Source organism: Polyodon spathula, chromosome 5 (assembly GCF_017654505.1).
Source record: "Polyodon spathula isolate WHYD16114869_AA chromosome 5, ASM1765450v1, whole genome shotgun sequence".
Classification (NCBI taxonomy): domain Eukaryota; kingdom Metazoa; phylum Chordata; class Actinopteri; order Acipenseriformes; family Polyodontidae; genus Polyodon; species Polyodon spathula.
The window spans coordinates 74,303,413-74,316,835 of NC_054538.1; the positions used below are offsets into that span (position 1 = coordinate 74,303,413).

General features: G+C 40.0%; 1 protein-coding gene across 6 annotated transcripts in view; it reads right to left on the reverse strand.

Annotated features, from left to right (window-relative positions):
• Positions 1–13,423, reverse strand: part of map3k4 (mitogen-activated protein kinase kinase kinase 4) — a 48,962-nt gene that overhangs the window by 18,390 nt on the left and 17,149 nt on the right. For all 6 annotated transcript variants that reach the window (XM_041251305.1, XM_041251303.1, XM_041251302.1 and 3 more), the window contains one exon: positions 222–1,552. In XM_041251305.1, coding sequence (XP_041107239.1) covers positions 222–1,547 — 1,326 coding nt within the window. In that variant the 5' untranslated portion in view covers positions 1,548–1,552. The remainder of the gene's footprint in view (positions 1–221; positions 1,553–13,423) is intronic.

Here is a 13,423-nt window from a genome sequence, read left to right on the forward strand (position 1 = left end):
TAATTGTCAAGAGTGATACCACCCCTACCCTGAAAAAAATATTTCTCTCCAACACTGTTTTGGACCCATGTGTGCTGCTTGCCTCTTATTAAACACATTTTTTACCTACATTCATCACTTTAAAAGCATGCCAGCCTTCACCATTTACAAACATTTCCTTGTGCATAGCTTGAAACATGCAAAACACTCATTATGGCAAACTTACAAAACCCTCATCTCACCTCTTCTTGTTGGTTATCATTTAGTAGTGGTGAGCGTGCTCTTTGCAAAGAGCCATCCATAAGTTTGTGCAGCCTCAATATCAGCTTCCTGAGACCCATCTGCTTCAGTGCTTTATCCACAAAGGGTCTGTAAATCGATGTGGAGCAGTACTTACTGCTACCTGCCTCGCTATGAGCAATCTCATCCTCTGACATGAGTCTTTCTAGCATGGGGGTTGCGCTTGTTGAATTGGGCTTGTGTTCATGGTTGTTGAGGGTGGTCTCTCCCCCCTCCACCTCCTCTGGCAGCTCCTCTCCCTCGCTGTCCTCTGTGTACGTTGCCACAGAGTCGTTCTCCTCGTCGTCTTCGTCCTCGTTTCCGTTTGAAGGCCGGGGGGATGGTATCTCAAACACTGGCCAGCCAATGTCTGACAGATTCCTTATGCCCAAAACAGTCCCCATAATCCTAAGCTTCTGGTTTAGGTCCTTGGTGATGTTCAGCCACAGACAGAGTGCCTGCACTCTGCTTTGGAAGTCCTTGGCAGCGTATTTGTCGTAGTCCCTTTGAAGGGTCTGCAATGACGGGTAAAGTGCTTCTACCGACTCCAGTAGTTCCATAACTCGCTTCACCTGCTCGAAAGCCAGCCGCTGGCGCTGGTGGTGCTCATGATAGCAGGAGGGGCCCATGGCGTTGATTCCTGAAGTCCTACTACTGTGAACAGCAGCATCCTCCTCCTCTCCCTCAGTACCATCAAGGACCATGTCCTCAGGTTGACTAGCAAGGCTTCTGTAGTCAACTTTAAAGTGCAAGACCTCACTAATTATGTCTGGGATGGCCTGGCGAGCCGTGAACAGAAAGACGTCTTGGTCATTGATGCTACGCCTCGCATGCCAAGCCTGCAGCTCAAGCCATATCACCTCATTGTTCAGGCCCATGAAGGAGGTGTTTTCTAAACCCCTCTGCTCTTTTTCCTTTTTCTTTGATAAGATTGAGGTAAGCTTGAGTAAAAGCCGTAAAGTCTCAAAGAATTTCAAGCGGTCAGCAGGGCAGTCTGTGCGAGAAGTCTGCCGGGCTGTCCTGGCTAGGGGCACGGGCATGGGGACTGGAAGCTTTCCGCTGACGCAGCCCAGGCTCAGGTAAGGCTTGCGGGGTTCCATGCTCGGAATCGTGGGTTTCATCAGAGACCCAGGATCGAGAATGAAAGAACCTTCAAAGGTTTTCTTATGGTCCCGTTGGGTTGACCTCATGTTGGCGCGCAGCTTCTTCTCGTGTTTGTAACTGTGTTCCTCTGGATTTTCGTTGGACTTGTTAGGGTCGTTATACAAGGGTTGGTTTGGTGCACTCATTGTTTCTAAAAAAATAAAATAAAATAAACACTATATACATATATTTTAATTAGTAAAATCTTAACCCGGCAAAGGCCCGTTTCATGCTGAATTGATCATAGTAAATAGTAATTACAGTTTTCAGGAAGTTCATTAAGCATGTAAATTTTTTTATTACATTTAAAAAATAATTAAAAAGAAAATAAAAAAGTGGTATGTAATATTATGAAAATAAATATGTACAAATACATTTTGATGAGGTGTAAACTAATATATATATATATATATATATATATATATATATATATATATATATATATATATATTATAGATATTATATATAATATATATATAAACTTTTTAATATAAGTCAATGAAAATTTTTTCTGACAAGTCAATGAATTCAATTCTTTTAAATACACCTCCAGTCAGCCAGTCATTAGTCTGTTAGCTCTGATTGATCACTCCAGTCAAATAGAATGGAACAGAAGCAGAGTAGTATATTAACTTGTGCTGCTAAGACAGTAATGGGGCTCTGTTAGCTCACAATTCTGTACAACTCCAAGTGCAATCCGCCGCCATGTGTTGCTGCAAATTGCCTGTTTAAGTTTGGTCCACTTTTTACACTTACACGTTTAAAGTTTGTTTCAAAGCTCTTTTCAAAATGTTCGCTGTAGTGCACTGAGGTTTGAGATCTGTCCTCTAAATCACTGCAGGAAGAGCGATAAAAAAAAAAAAAAACACTATCAAGTGCTCTGGCTTTTCTGTTCCGTAACACATCATGGATCGTTATTGCCGTGTTACCTGTTTGACAATGACCCCGTTCACCCTCAAGGTTTCGGCCGGCCCAGGGCCTCCTTCTCATGTGTGAGTGCTCGAAAAATGTAAAGACGGCCCTGGGCCGGGTGAAATTTAGACCAGCTTTTTGATGCGACCTAAAGTAGGTTGAGCGTAGTAGATCAAACAATGTCAGTTTTAAGAGGTAGCAGCTGGGACGATGCAGAAATTAACCCTTAGCGGTCCATGTATTCAGCGCTTGTCAGGCGCGTCGGGTCCAATTTATTTTCACACGTGCTGTTTTAAATATATTTTTTTCAGAGTAAAACAGGTTTAAAATGTATTGAATCGCAAAAGGACAGTCCTGCATCTCCAGCCAAGCCCCACCCTGTGTTCTTTAAATTTTTCAGATAACTTTAGACATGCAAATTGATAAATCCTTTCCCAAGCACTCGTTTTATCACCAAACTCCTCAATAATGTGATCCAAGTCATTATTTTATTACTATAACATCTCAAAAAGCTCTGCAAATGTCCGTAATATTCTTGGAGGGCTGGATACAGAAGGAGCAATCTCCTTTATGTCCGTGTTATCTCTAGTGCAAGGGTCTATCAGATAGGCCCCTTTGAGTGGAGTTCAGAGAAAAACCTGCAAGTTTTTCCAAGGACTCTCGGGAAATACAGAGCAGCAGGTCAGAGATAAACCGACCATGGACCTTGGATTTTATGGGACCTACAGCTATCTCCAGCCCGGAAAAGAGCAATGGGGAATGCAGTGAATACACAGACACTTTTGACCACGATGAGTCCACGGTGGCATAGTGCATGGAGTTAAAACCATTGTTACAGGAACGCTGGACTTTTGTTTTAAGATTTGAGAATTCCCAATAACAAGCCTATGTCTTTTTTTCCGATTGTTAATGGTTTAAATAAAAATATGTTCATTAGGTTATTTTGTCAGTCCTAACGCAAAGGGTTATGCATTTAAAACAATCAGAAAGTGAACAGAGTACAAGTTGTGTCTAATACTAATAAGATCTCTATCTGATGGACAGGACCCAGTCACAGACATAAATGCAGACATTTTAAACTAGAAGCACCAGATAATTAGCCTACAGTAGCAAGCAGGGTGTCTGGGGGTAAGCAGTCATGCATAGCCCTTTTCTCTTTGTTATTTTGCACACTACACTGCCTATGTGTACTCCAAGTTAACTGTCCAGTCACTGCATTTCCTGCCTTATCTTTACAGCAGGACAGAAACCGATTTAACAATCCAAGCCCTGCCCAAATTTAAAAAGGGATTTCATAATAACAGGTTTACTTTTGTAAACACAGGCTAAACCATTTTTGCTTCATTCTGTGTAATTATAGTAATCGGCTCCTATAATTGTTAAAGTAAGTTTGGTCTGCAAAAAGTATAGTGTTTGTGCAACACTGACATGCTTCCCCATTGTCAGCCGTGAGTTTGGTTCAGAAGCAACATGTCTTGAAATAGTAACAACGGCAAATTAAACAGAACACCCACACCCACACAATAGGGTACTACATTGGCAATAAATTATATATTAGCAAAACAGAAATATTATGAACAGAAGTGACGCTATTGAAACAATACAAGAATATACACTCGTCTGATTTTCGTTCTTTTTTTTGTTTTTATGCATTTAAGAAACAGATTGAGAATTGATTATTGTAATGGTCTTTTACTTGATGTACAGTGTGATATCTCATCTGCTACTTGTACAAAATGCTGTTGCACGAGTTTTAACCGAGACGATAAGATCATGCCAGGTTACTTTCTATATCCGTTATGCAGAAATAAAAACTCAGGTGGTAGATGTTTCAGCTGTATTGCACCGAACTTATGGAATCATCTGTCCAGTACTATAAGAGAAGCTCCCTCGTGGATGTTTTTAAATCTCGATTAAAATACATTTTATAGCCTGGCGTATCGAGTTATCTAAAATGATATTCTTTTGTCTATATGGCATATTTTACTAGCTTTACTATTAAGCATTAGTTTACTGTTTTATTTATTTGAAATACTTTTAAACTAGTTTATGGGTAGTATTATCAATACCATTATTGTTTATATATAACTTTGTTCTTCGCGTAAATCGCTTTGGTGCGGCCCGTTCGTTAAAAGGCGGAATACAAAAACAAATAAATTGATTGTTTAATTAATTGATTGATTGATATGGAGTATACAAAAGCCCCTGGTGGTGAGATGTATAATACAATGCACTCTTTTTTCACCAACACCAATTCTTATCCACCCCTGAAGACATTAGGATTGAGCAATTGATACGTCTCCATTCTGAACCATTTCCAACAGTGCAGACCTATACGTTTCATATGATTCCCATGGTTGCCCTACAATACATCCTACTGCCAGCGTAATGACAGAGGTGTTTCAGGCATGGAAATAAGACTGTTACTCCTTATCAGTTTCAACCATTGCAGGTTTTATTATGAGCTTGATTAGCCACAATGTGTATGTAACATGCTCAGGTGTGTCTTATTAAATTCATAGTAAAACCAGGAATGGATCAAACTGCTATGCAATGGGAGCCTTATGTCCAGCCCTGTGTTTGCAATATTCTGTCCAACCCCTGTATAATTTCATCAAAAAGCTTCAACAAACACAGACAATCTGTTCCCAAGATTAGCCAATCATGTATCAGTACCGTTTTTACATAAAAAATAAATAAATATCAATATGTGGAGTATCTTATTGTAACCAACAACACCCAAACAAAATCTTCATAAGACATGTTGCACCTGGTAATCTTCTGCTATTACCCAATTACAACTGAGCTCTCGAGCTGGCTGTTCTTTTATTACGTAATCACTGCATGCAAAAGCCAGGTACAGCAATGGCCTATTCTTTTCAATAGTAATCCCTGCCTGGCAAATAAAACTTAATGTCAAACATCCCATGGAAAGTAATACAAACATTTACCATGACTGTAGGTTATGAACAGCATTTCTGAAATCCAACCCTTCCGCTCTTCTTACACAGCATGTTCCAATCCAACTGATGCTGCCATACTTTCAATGCACTGTCCTGTTTGGCACTCAATTACAATAAAAGCAGTTCAGCTTCCTTTCAATTCAGTAAACCAAATTCTTAATATGTGTCACTGTAAAGTCACATGCATATAGTAACAGGAGAAGGTGGGTGGGGGTCGTCACTTTGGGACAGGAAACCCCACCGAAGATTTATCAGTTTTAAAAGATTCCTCTCCACAACACACCGCAGAAGAATCATATTGACAACATGGTCGCTGAAGCACGTCCCACTGTCCAACATGCTGAACAAAACACCCCATTCCTGGAAGAACTGTCCTCCCCAACCTCCCTCGACCAACTGCTCATCTAAAAACCTTCCCCACACAATGTGAAAAAAAGTCTAAAACCATGACCATGCAACCATTATTGCCGAAAATCTTACGAGGGTGCAACGCTAATGGCAGAGGGTTAACAACTTGCTTTCACCTAAACAGGGCTCTTGCAATGAATATAAAATTTTACTGGAATCAAATTAAACAAATGGGTACATACTGTCCCCCAGTGATCCCTTATCATTTGTACATGTCAGTTAAAAAGGGACGTTTCAGTATTAAACTAAATATCTCCAAATAATTACTGGACCGGAGAAGAAACAAGTACAATAATTTAATAAATATATACATAAAACCAAATCAACCTGTTCAATTCATCCCTATACAGCTGCATCATATACGTTTCAGGCACACTTGATTACACTGCCTTTGTGACGCATGGAAATCTGTAATGATCTTGAATGAAGTTGCATTATGTGCCCTCATATTATTCTTTCACTGTTTCCCAGCTACACGAGAGGTGTACAGCTATGTGAGAAAGAAGCACACAAATGAGCTTTAACCTCATTTACCTACTGTAGGTGGGTTGTTTTTTTCTTTGGGGAAGTCCCCCTATGAATCAAGCTGCAAAAACAAAAGTACCATGTCTGAAACTGTAACCATGGCAGAATTTGGACAGAATGCAAGTTTAATTAAAGCCATACATTGAATTGCTTTCAATGACTTCTCTGTAGCTCAATACTAGCCTTTCATGTAGTATTATGCACGTCTTCACGATTCTGTTGTGTAATATATTTTGCTTTATTTGGGTTTTACATGCAAGCCCTTTCATTTGTTAACTATGTATGTATTGATTTAGTTATTCAGGTTTGAAAAACTTCTAACCTGCAGAAACGTGTGGAAACTAATGAATGACACTATTATTATTATTTAAACTGAATGCAACATTTAGAGTAGGTTTCAACATAGCCAGAATGTCTGCAAATGTACAGTGCATTGTATATCCACTCAAAACATTCTTAAAGCAACAAAGGGAGATAATAAATGAGTTCTGAACAAATATCCAAACAATCGAACGAACAGTGCTCCACATGAATTTGAAAGCAAAATTCCATGTACGTGTCCGCCAGAAATTACTTATTTATAGAAAATAAAAAATGAAATAACGTTAGGTTATTATCTTAACCCTGGTTCCGTGAAATATAAATGTAACCATTACTGCATGGGTATTTACCTCCTGAACACCCAGAAGCCTGAATAATGTATATCAAAGCTGCTCGACAGTCATGCCTCGCCACCATCTCAAATATCCCAATATTGTTCACAATTAATGCAAGTAAAGCTGCAACAACATAATAGATTGTAGATCACATTTCTAGCAGAGCAACGTTTCAGCCAGGCGGCTTTCATCAAGCTGCCAGAAAGACCTTTAATGCAAGAGGGGGATTTCCCCTTGTCAAACAGGTCCTGCAAAAACTGCAGTATAATTGCCATGAGACAAGTCGTGGGGTCGCTGCTCTGGCATTTGGTAGGGTGTTAATGACCCCATTGGACAGACCCAGATGGCTCAAATGCAGCCGTTCAGGGGCCAGACCAGAGCTGCAGGCTCGATGGGTCGGGATGCCATAAGGTCCCCTGCCAAGGGGTGTTCTCACATCACCTTGCGTACCCGCCATTCCACACAGTGCCCCAGCCCAGGCACAACCTCCCTTTTGGTGACACTGCCCAGCAATACGCTGGGGTGTATATGGGCAGGCTGTTTCCACGAAGACAACATCTTCAGACAGTGATGATGAGACACTGTCAATAGGCAGTCGTGATTCAACACAGGCTAAAAAAAAAAAAACAGGCCTGCAAAGTGTGCATGCGCAGAAGACCAAATGGAAGGGTCTGGGAAGCTGCTGCCATCATGCCCAGAAATATGAAAGAGCTCTGAACAGGGGGCTAATCCCGGCACAGTGGGGCGTAACTCCCAACAGAATGGATAGCATCGATCTAGAGTCCAAACACACTCCGAGATAGGCAGCTGTCTAGGAAGGCCCAACTGTTGAAGGTGGCCAGTGACAAGCTCTGTGTGGGCATATGCCTGTGCTAGAGACTGGGCACAAATTATCATCCAGGTAACTGAGCACTCTGATGCCTTTGAGTCTCAATGGGGCCAGGATAGCTTACATGCACTTCGAGAAGGCATGGGGAGCTAGAGAGAGGCCAAATGACAAGACCCGAAACTCGTACGCTGTTCCCTGAAAGGCAAATCGCAGGTACACACCAACACAGAGTTTGCGGGTACGTGACTGATGTTGGAGTGACACCTCGAAAGGGAGGGGGACCATGCTTGAACTGCAGAGAGTAGACGGTTTGAACAGTAGTAAACACCCAGATGTCCGTAGTACATTGACATCACCTGAGAAGGGCCACCAGCCTGTGGCAGCAAACTCCTACGGATGTTGCTCAGCTTGTGGCTTGACCCGAGGCTCATATCCTCGGCTGCAAGCAGCCATGGACCGGTTCTGAACACCACCTCTGACAGCAGCCTGCTTGTTAGAATGAACCAACAGCTCTTGTAATTGTGATGCAAAAGCTGTCACCAAAACGGCATCAAGTTACTGTGGGAGAAATTGCAAGCAACCACAACCTAAGCAAGTAGCTTGGTCCAACACAGTGCTGCTGTTGCTACACGTGTGCCGTAGCACCATGTTACTGATAGACCTGCGTCTCCCAACAAATTCTCAACAAAACACATTAATAACAACTATTTTAAATATACAAAGCATCTTGTAATTTTAGCCGAAGCAAAAACAATAATAAAATAACTCCAGCCGGAGCTATTGCTGCCTGAGGGGAGAGCACAACATCAGCAAACTTATGTTGCTTGATACCTGGGAAGGAGCGACTCAAGCCACTGGCTTCGCACCGGGCATAAGGCCAGAGTGGGACGTAACAAACAGGCTGCAGCGCAAAAAACATATGCGATTAGTAAAATGTTGCTGAGATCTGCGAGTGCAGCAAATTTACGTCCTCGGGGCGGGCCATGACTGCGTCACAGGCAGGTCGAGCAGCTTTGATCGACATTATTCAGGTTGGCAGGTCTTTAGGGGGTAAATAACCATGTAGTAATGCTTACAATTGTACTTGAAAGGGTGCTGCAAATCCCCACATGCTTACCTGCTTGAATCCTAAAATAACACACTTTTTTTTTTCCTTTTGTTCTTCCATGCAGAAAATAGTTGTCCAAAGTTCACCCCTAACAGCATAGGAGTGCATTAGAGCCAAAGTGGGCCAGGCTTGGTGGATCAAACTGCTTCCAAGCCAGAGAGCTGGGGCAAGGCATTGTGTTGGCATTAGAGCAATGTGAATAGTGTTAAACTAAAGCCGTGACAGTTCTGTAAATAGCAGGCTGTAAGATTATAATAGTGGTATGCAATCCTGTCAATAATGCTCCATGGCTCTGGTAATGCTGGCTGGAAACAGTTACTGAACTCATGAGTGTGCAACCCAACACGACACTGTGGATATAACTTCCTGTTGCAGCTAACACAAAGATGATTAATACTAATTATTATTATTATAATAAATGACAATATTTTTTGAGAACTGCTGTAATGTTATAAAAGTTTTTCTACTGTAAATGGATTAGAAATTTGCCAGAGACCATTTCAAAATGTTATTCGATTGAGATAACTTTCTATGTCATCAAGAAACTTCAATCCTCTGTTCCTCTGATGAAAGGGTGTCATACTTCCTCTGCTACAGACTACGGCACATATTAGTCTTTGCGTGCATGCATGCATGAATGAATGAAACCACAGGCCACTCCCTGCAGTCAGGAAGCTACAGTACAGCAGACACCATCTTTTGTTTGGTGGCTATACTTGGATTGAATCCAAACAATTAAGACAAACTTCCTTCCAGGTTCACACACCAGCGGCTAGCTACAAACTGCATAAACAAACAAAGGAATCACTATTTCTAAAAGGAAAAGGAAACAGGACTTAAAATGAGAGTGCACATGTGATTTAATCCAGCCCCATCGGTGAAGCCAGCCGAAACAATCAGGAGAGCTGCCTGATAGTATCACAGCCCACCCTCGGTCTTCAGCTTGAGAAAGCAAAAAGCCAGGATGGTTCATGTAATGTCAAAAGTGATCTCTTTTTGGTGATGCATCTTTTTTTTTTTTTTTTTTTTTTAAATACACAGCACATGTTTCTACACCTGACATATTCCTCAAAATGATCTCAGTGCCCTGCCATGACTGCTGCACACTTTGTTCTTGTTCTGCATTTAAGCTATTGTTGTGGATACACTTATGCCAAACACAAGGTAGAAATGGTTTACTGCATAGTTGCCTGATCTTTAAAGTTTCTTTGCCTAATCTTTAGGGTTTCTATCTAATTAGATATATTCTATATTAATCTAATATATATATATATATATATATATATATATATATAATTTTAAGACAGTGGGGGGGGTTTGTATCAATGGATTGGAATATCTGGTTTCTCAGAGCCGTCAGTGAATGTTTTGCTATTAAAACTGTACTATAGTACTGTATTGGTATAAGAAGAGTGTGTTTTAATAATGTAATTTCAGCTTCCAGTCACTCAAAATATGTAAACTATAGCAAGCTACAGACAGCGAGTCACAAAACCTTAAACATGCTACTGTTGTTTAGAGGTCAGGGCTCTACATTTAGATTTTTTTTTCTACTGGCCCCTTGGGGCTCTGAGGTAGGGTTTTACTGGCCCGGACACAATTTTAACTGGCCCAATAAGTAGTACAAAACTGGGCACATTGTTTTCTTCACCGCTGCAAATTTATTGGTGAGTCAGAAGCACATCCACTGGTGACTGGATTAAAACAGAAGTTTGGTGACATTAAATATGGCAACTAGTACTAGAACTGTTCAAACGTTATTTATATTACTTTTTATTTTACATATTTATGTACAATATTTAGTTATGTGAAGGACTCTGAGATGTTTCACATGAAAAGCACAATAAAATAATACATTTCTTACACTACAGTACTGGCATCTGTAGAAAAAATAAACAAAGCTTGGAATTCAGAGTCTTGCGTGTGTGCATTATTTATTTATTTATTTTTTGAAATATGAATTAACTTAATCGCTTTGACATTCTATTAGATTAGATCATAAAAATAGCATCCAGGTGGCGCATCCGGGGGGATTTCTGCCATATAACATGCACACATTGGCGTGCTTGTCAGAAAATACTGTATTCAAGATCTGAAAATGTATGTGTAAAATGATAAAAAGGTTAACGTTTTTATACTAATCCGAATAATAAACACTATTAAAACAATATTCCTAACAAAAAATAATCATTCTCAAATCGTTGTCGCTTGTAGCCTCTCTCAAGTCAGTACCAACCTTACTGCTGATACAAACGGGTCCTCTAAAGATTGTGAAAGGCATTTCTGACCTGAGCACATTGTATCCCAAATCAAAACGCTACATCACAATTCGATCCCATTGTCCAGCTTCCACGTTGTGTATCTGGGTATTCATCGGTGCATCTTTTTTTCACAGCAGTCATAGCAGCAGACAAACACCCGCTACCTTGCGAAGGGTGAGCCTGGATATGAGGGCAACTGAATGCTGAATTCCCAACAAAGAAGCTGCTGTTTTATCTGCAAGTCTGGGTAACTGACATTTGTTTGACGGTCACCATGAAGCCAGATTAAGTCTTCTTCCACTCCACTCTATATTTTCGCTTTAATTTCATAATTTCTTTATCATCATTGTTGATTTAAACACTTTACTTTTGGCTTGTTTGTACAGTTGGTTGCTTAGTTGTAAAAAAAAAAACAAAAAAAAAACAAACTATAAAAAATTGCTATGTCAAGGTAGCGAGTATTACCAGCTGCACTTCAGTACATAGTCACAGATGCCGACTGTAGAAATCCGACCTGGGGGGGAGGGGGGGTATGTTTTTAAAAATGGGTTTGTAAATTCATTTTTTTACAGCTTTTTTTCACACTGACCAATTTTCCTGCGTTCATAAAATGGAAGCCATGTGGACTACACTATATTATAGCGTTAAAAAATGTTACCGGCCCACTTAGGCCAGTGGTGCTTCATAATTACCGGCCACACTGAGATCGCTACCGGCCTGGGGCCATGGTTAATGTCGAACCTTGTAGGTAAGAACTAAACTGTATTATGAATATACTGTGTTATGTTTTAAGCAACATATTACAATAATGTTAATTATGGTAATTGTTTATTTAGTTATTAGTTTTAAAATGTGTCCTATTTTTTTTAATCTCGTTAGTACAACCTGCCCCCTTTGCTAATGACATCTTTAGTCTTTTTTTTTGTTGTTTGATTTGTGGTGGAGGTGGTCACAACCCGGTATAAAGCTCCACATTTTGGTAAAATGACTTTACACTTACTTCAAAAGACACAACGTGTTTCAGTAAAATCAAACGCCCAATAAACCCAGCATCCCGTCCAGAGGGAGAACACAAACATAAAACGTCATATTAAGTGGGGTTGGCATTGCAGGGGAGATGAAGGGAGGGTTCAATTCAGATCCAAGTGACTTTTGTAAACATTATGAATGATTATTCACCACTGGTACCCCCTGTTAGGAAATTTTTCTGCATTTTTTTTTAATGCAAGACTGTGAACATGACAGTATATCTGTACATTTGTTTTAAATGCTCGCCCAGAGGACTACTGAGACACAGACATCAATGAGTCCTCATCAGATTTAATTCGCCTCGGGCGAGTGTGAGTTTCTAAACCTGATATACCGTATTCCTTCAAATTTAAGACACACTTTGTAAACCAGTTTTTCTTCTCAAATAGCCTTTGCATAAAATTCAAGTACAGTATGTGATGCATGCATTAAAATCACAAAGAAAAAGACGTGACTACCCAAGCACACAAACAGCAACTTGTCTGACTGCAGAAAAACAGACCAACCAAAACATTTTTCATGAAGCGTCATTAGCTTCCTGAAGAATCCGAAGAGAAGCTTTTCGAATTTCAGCGTTTCGTTAATAGGCTCCGTTCTAACAAACAGTACCAGCTGATCAGACCAAGCAATACCACAGTTTACAAACTGGGAGAAAAACAGTTGTGAGTAATAAAGACTGGAAATGAGAAGCAGCACATAACTGTAATGCTCTGTGTGATAGCAGACGGTCGCAAACTGCCTCCTTATGCATAATTGAGGTTGTATCTTTGTAAATGCATATTTGAGGATTTATTTTTTCTTCAAATTGTGGGTGAGAAATTTGGGCTGTGTCTTAAATTCAAAGGAATACGTTTCATTTTTTTTTTTTTTTACTGGAGACAGAGAAATTGTGGTATTACCGTAAATGTAGAATGATACACAACACTAATGTACTGTATAAATAACTTGACAGGACTAAAAAAAAAAAAAAAAAGCCAGGCAACACAAATCTTGTTACAACTGAAATAAAAACACATTTTCAGCAAATAATCATGCTTTGTATGAGCTTCTAGTTATCTGCAGGTCCAAGTGAAGAGTTCAGAGTCACTGTTCACAAAGGTGCATGTCGCATACTCGTCAGAAACTGAACTATGCAGTGAAGAAGTGAACAAGTGAGTGCAGGGTTAGACACTAACGCTTCCTTGTTAATTACATAATCCCGCTATACTTTGTTTTAAGTATATACTGTTTAAAATCGAACAAGTTCCTTCTTTCAACTAGTTTGATACGCTTCATAGTGTATCCAAAAAGCAAAACGGTGTTCCAACACATTGCCTGAAACCATTTCAACT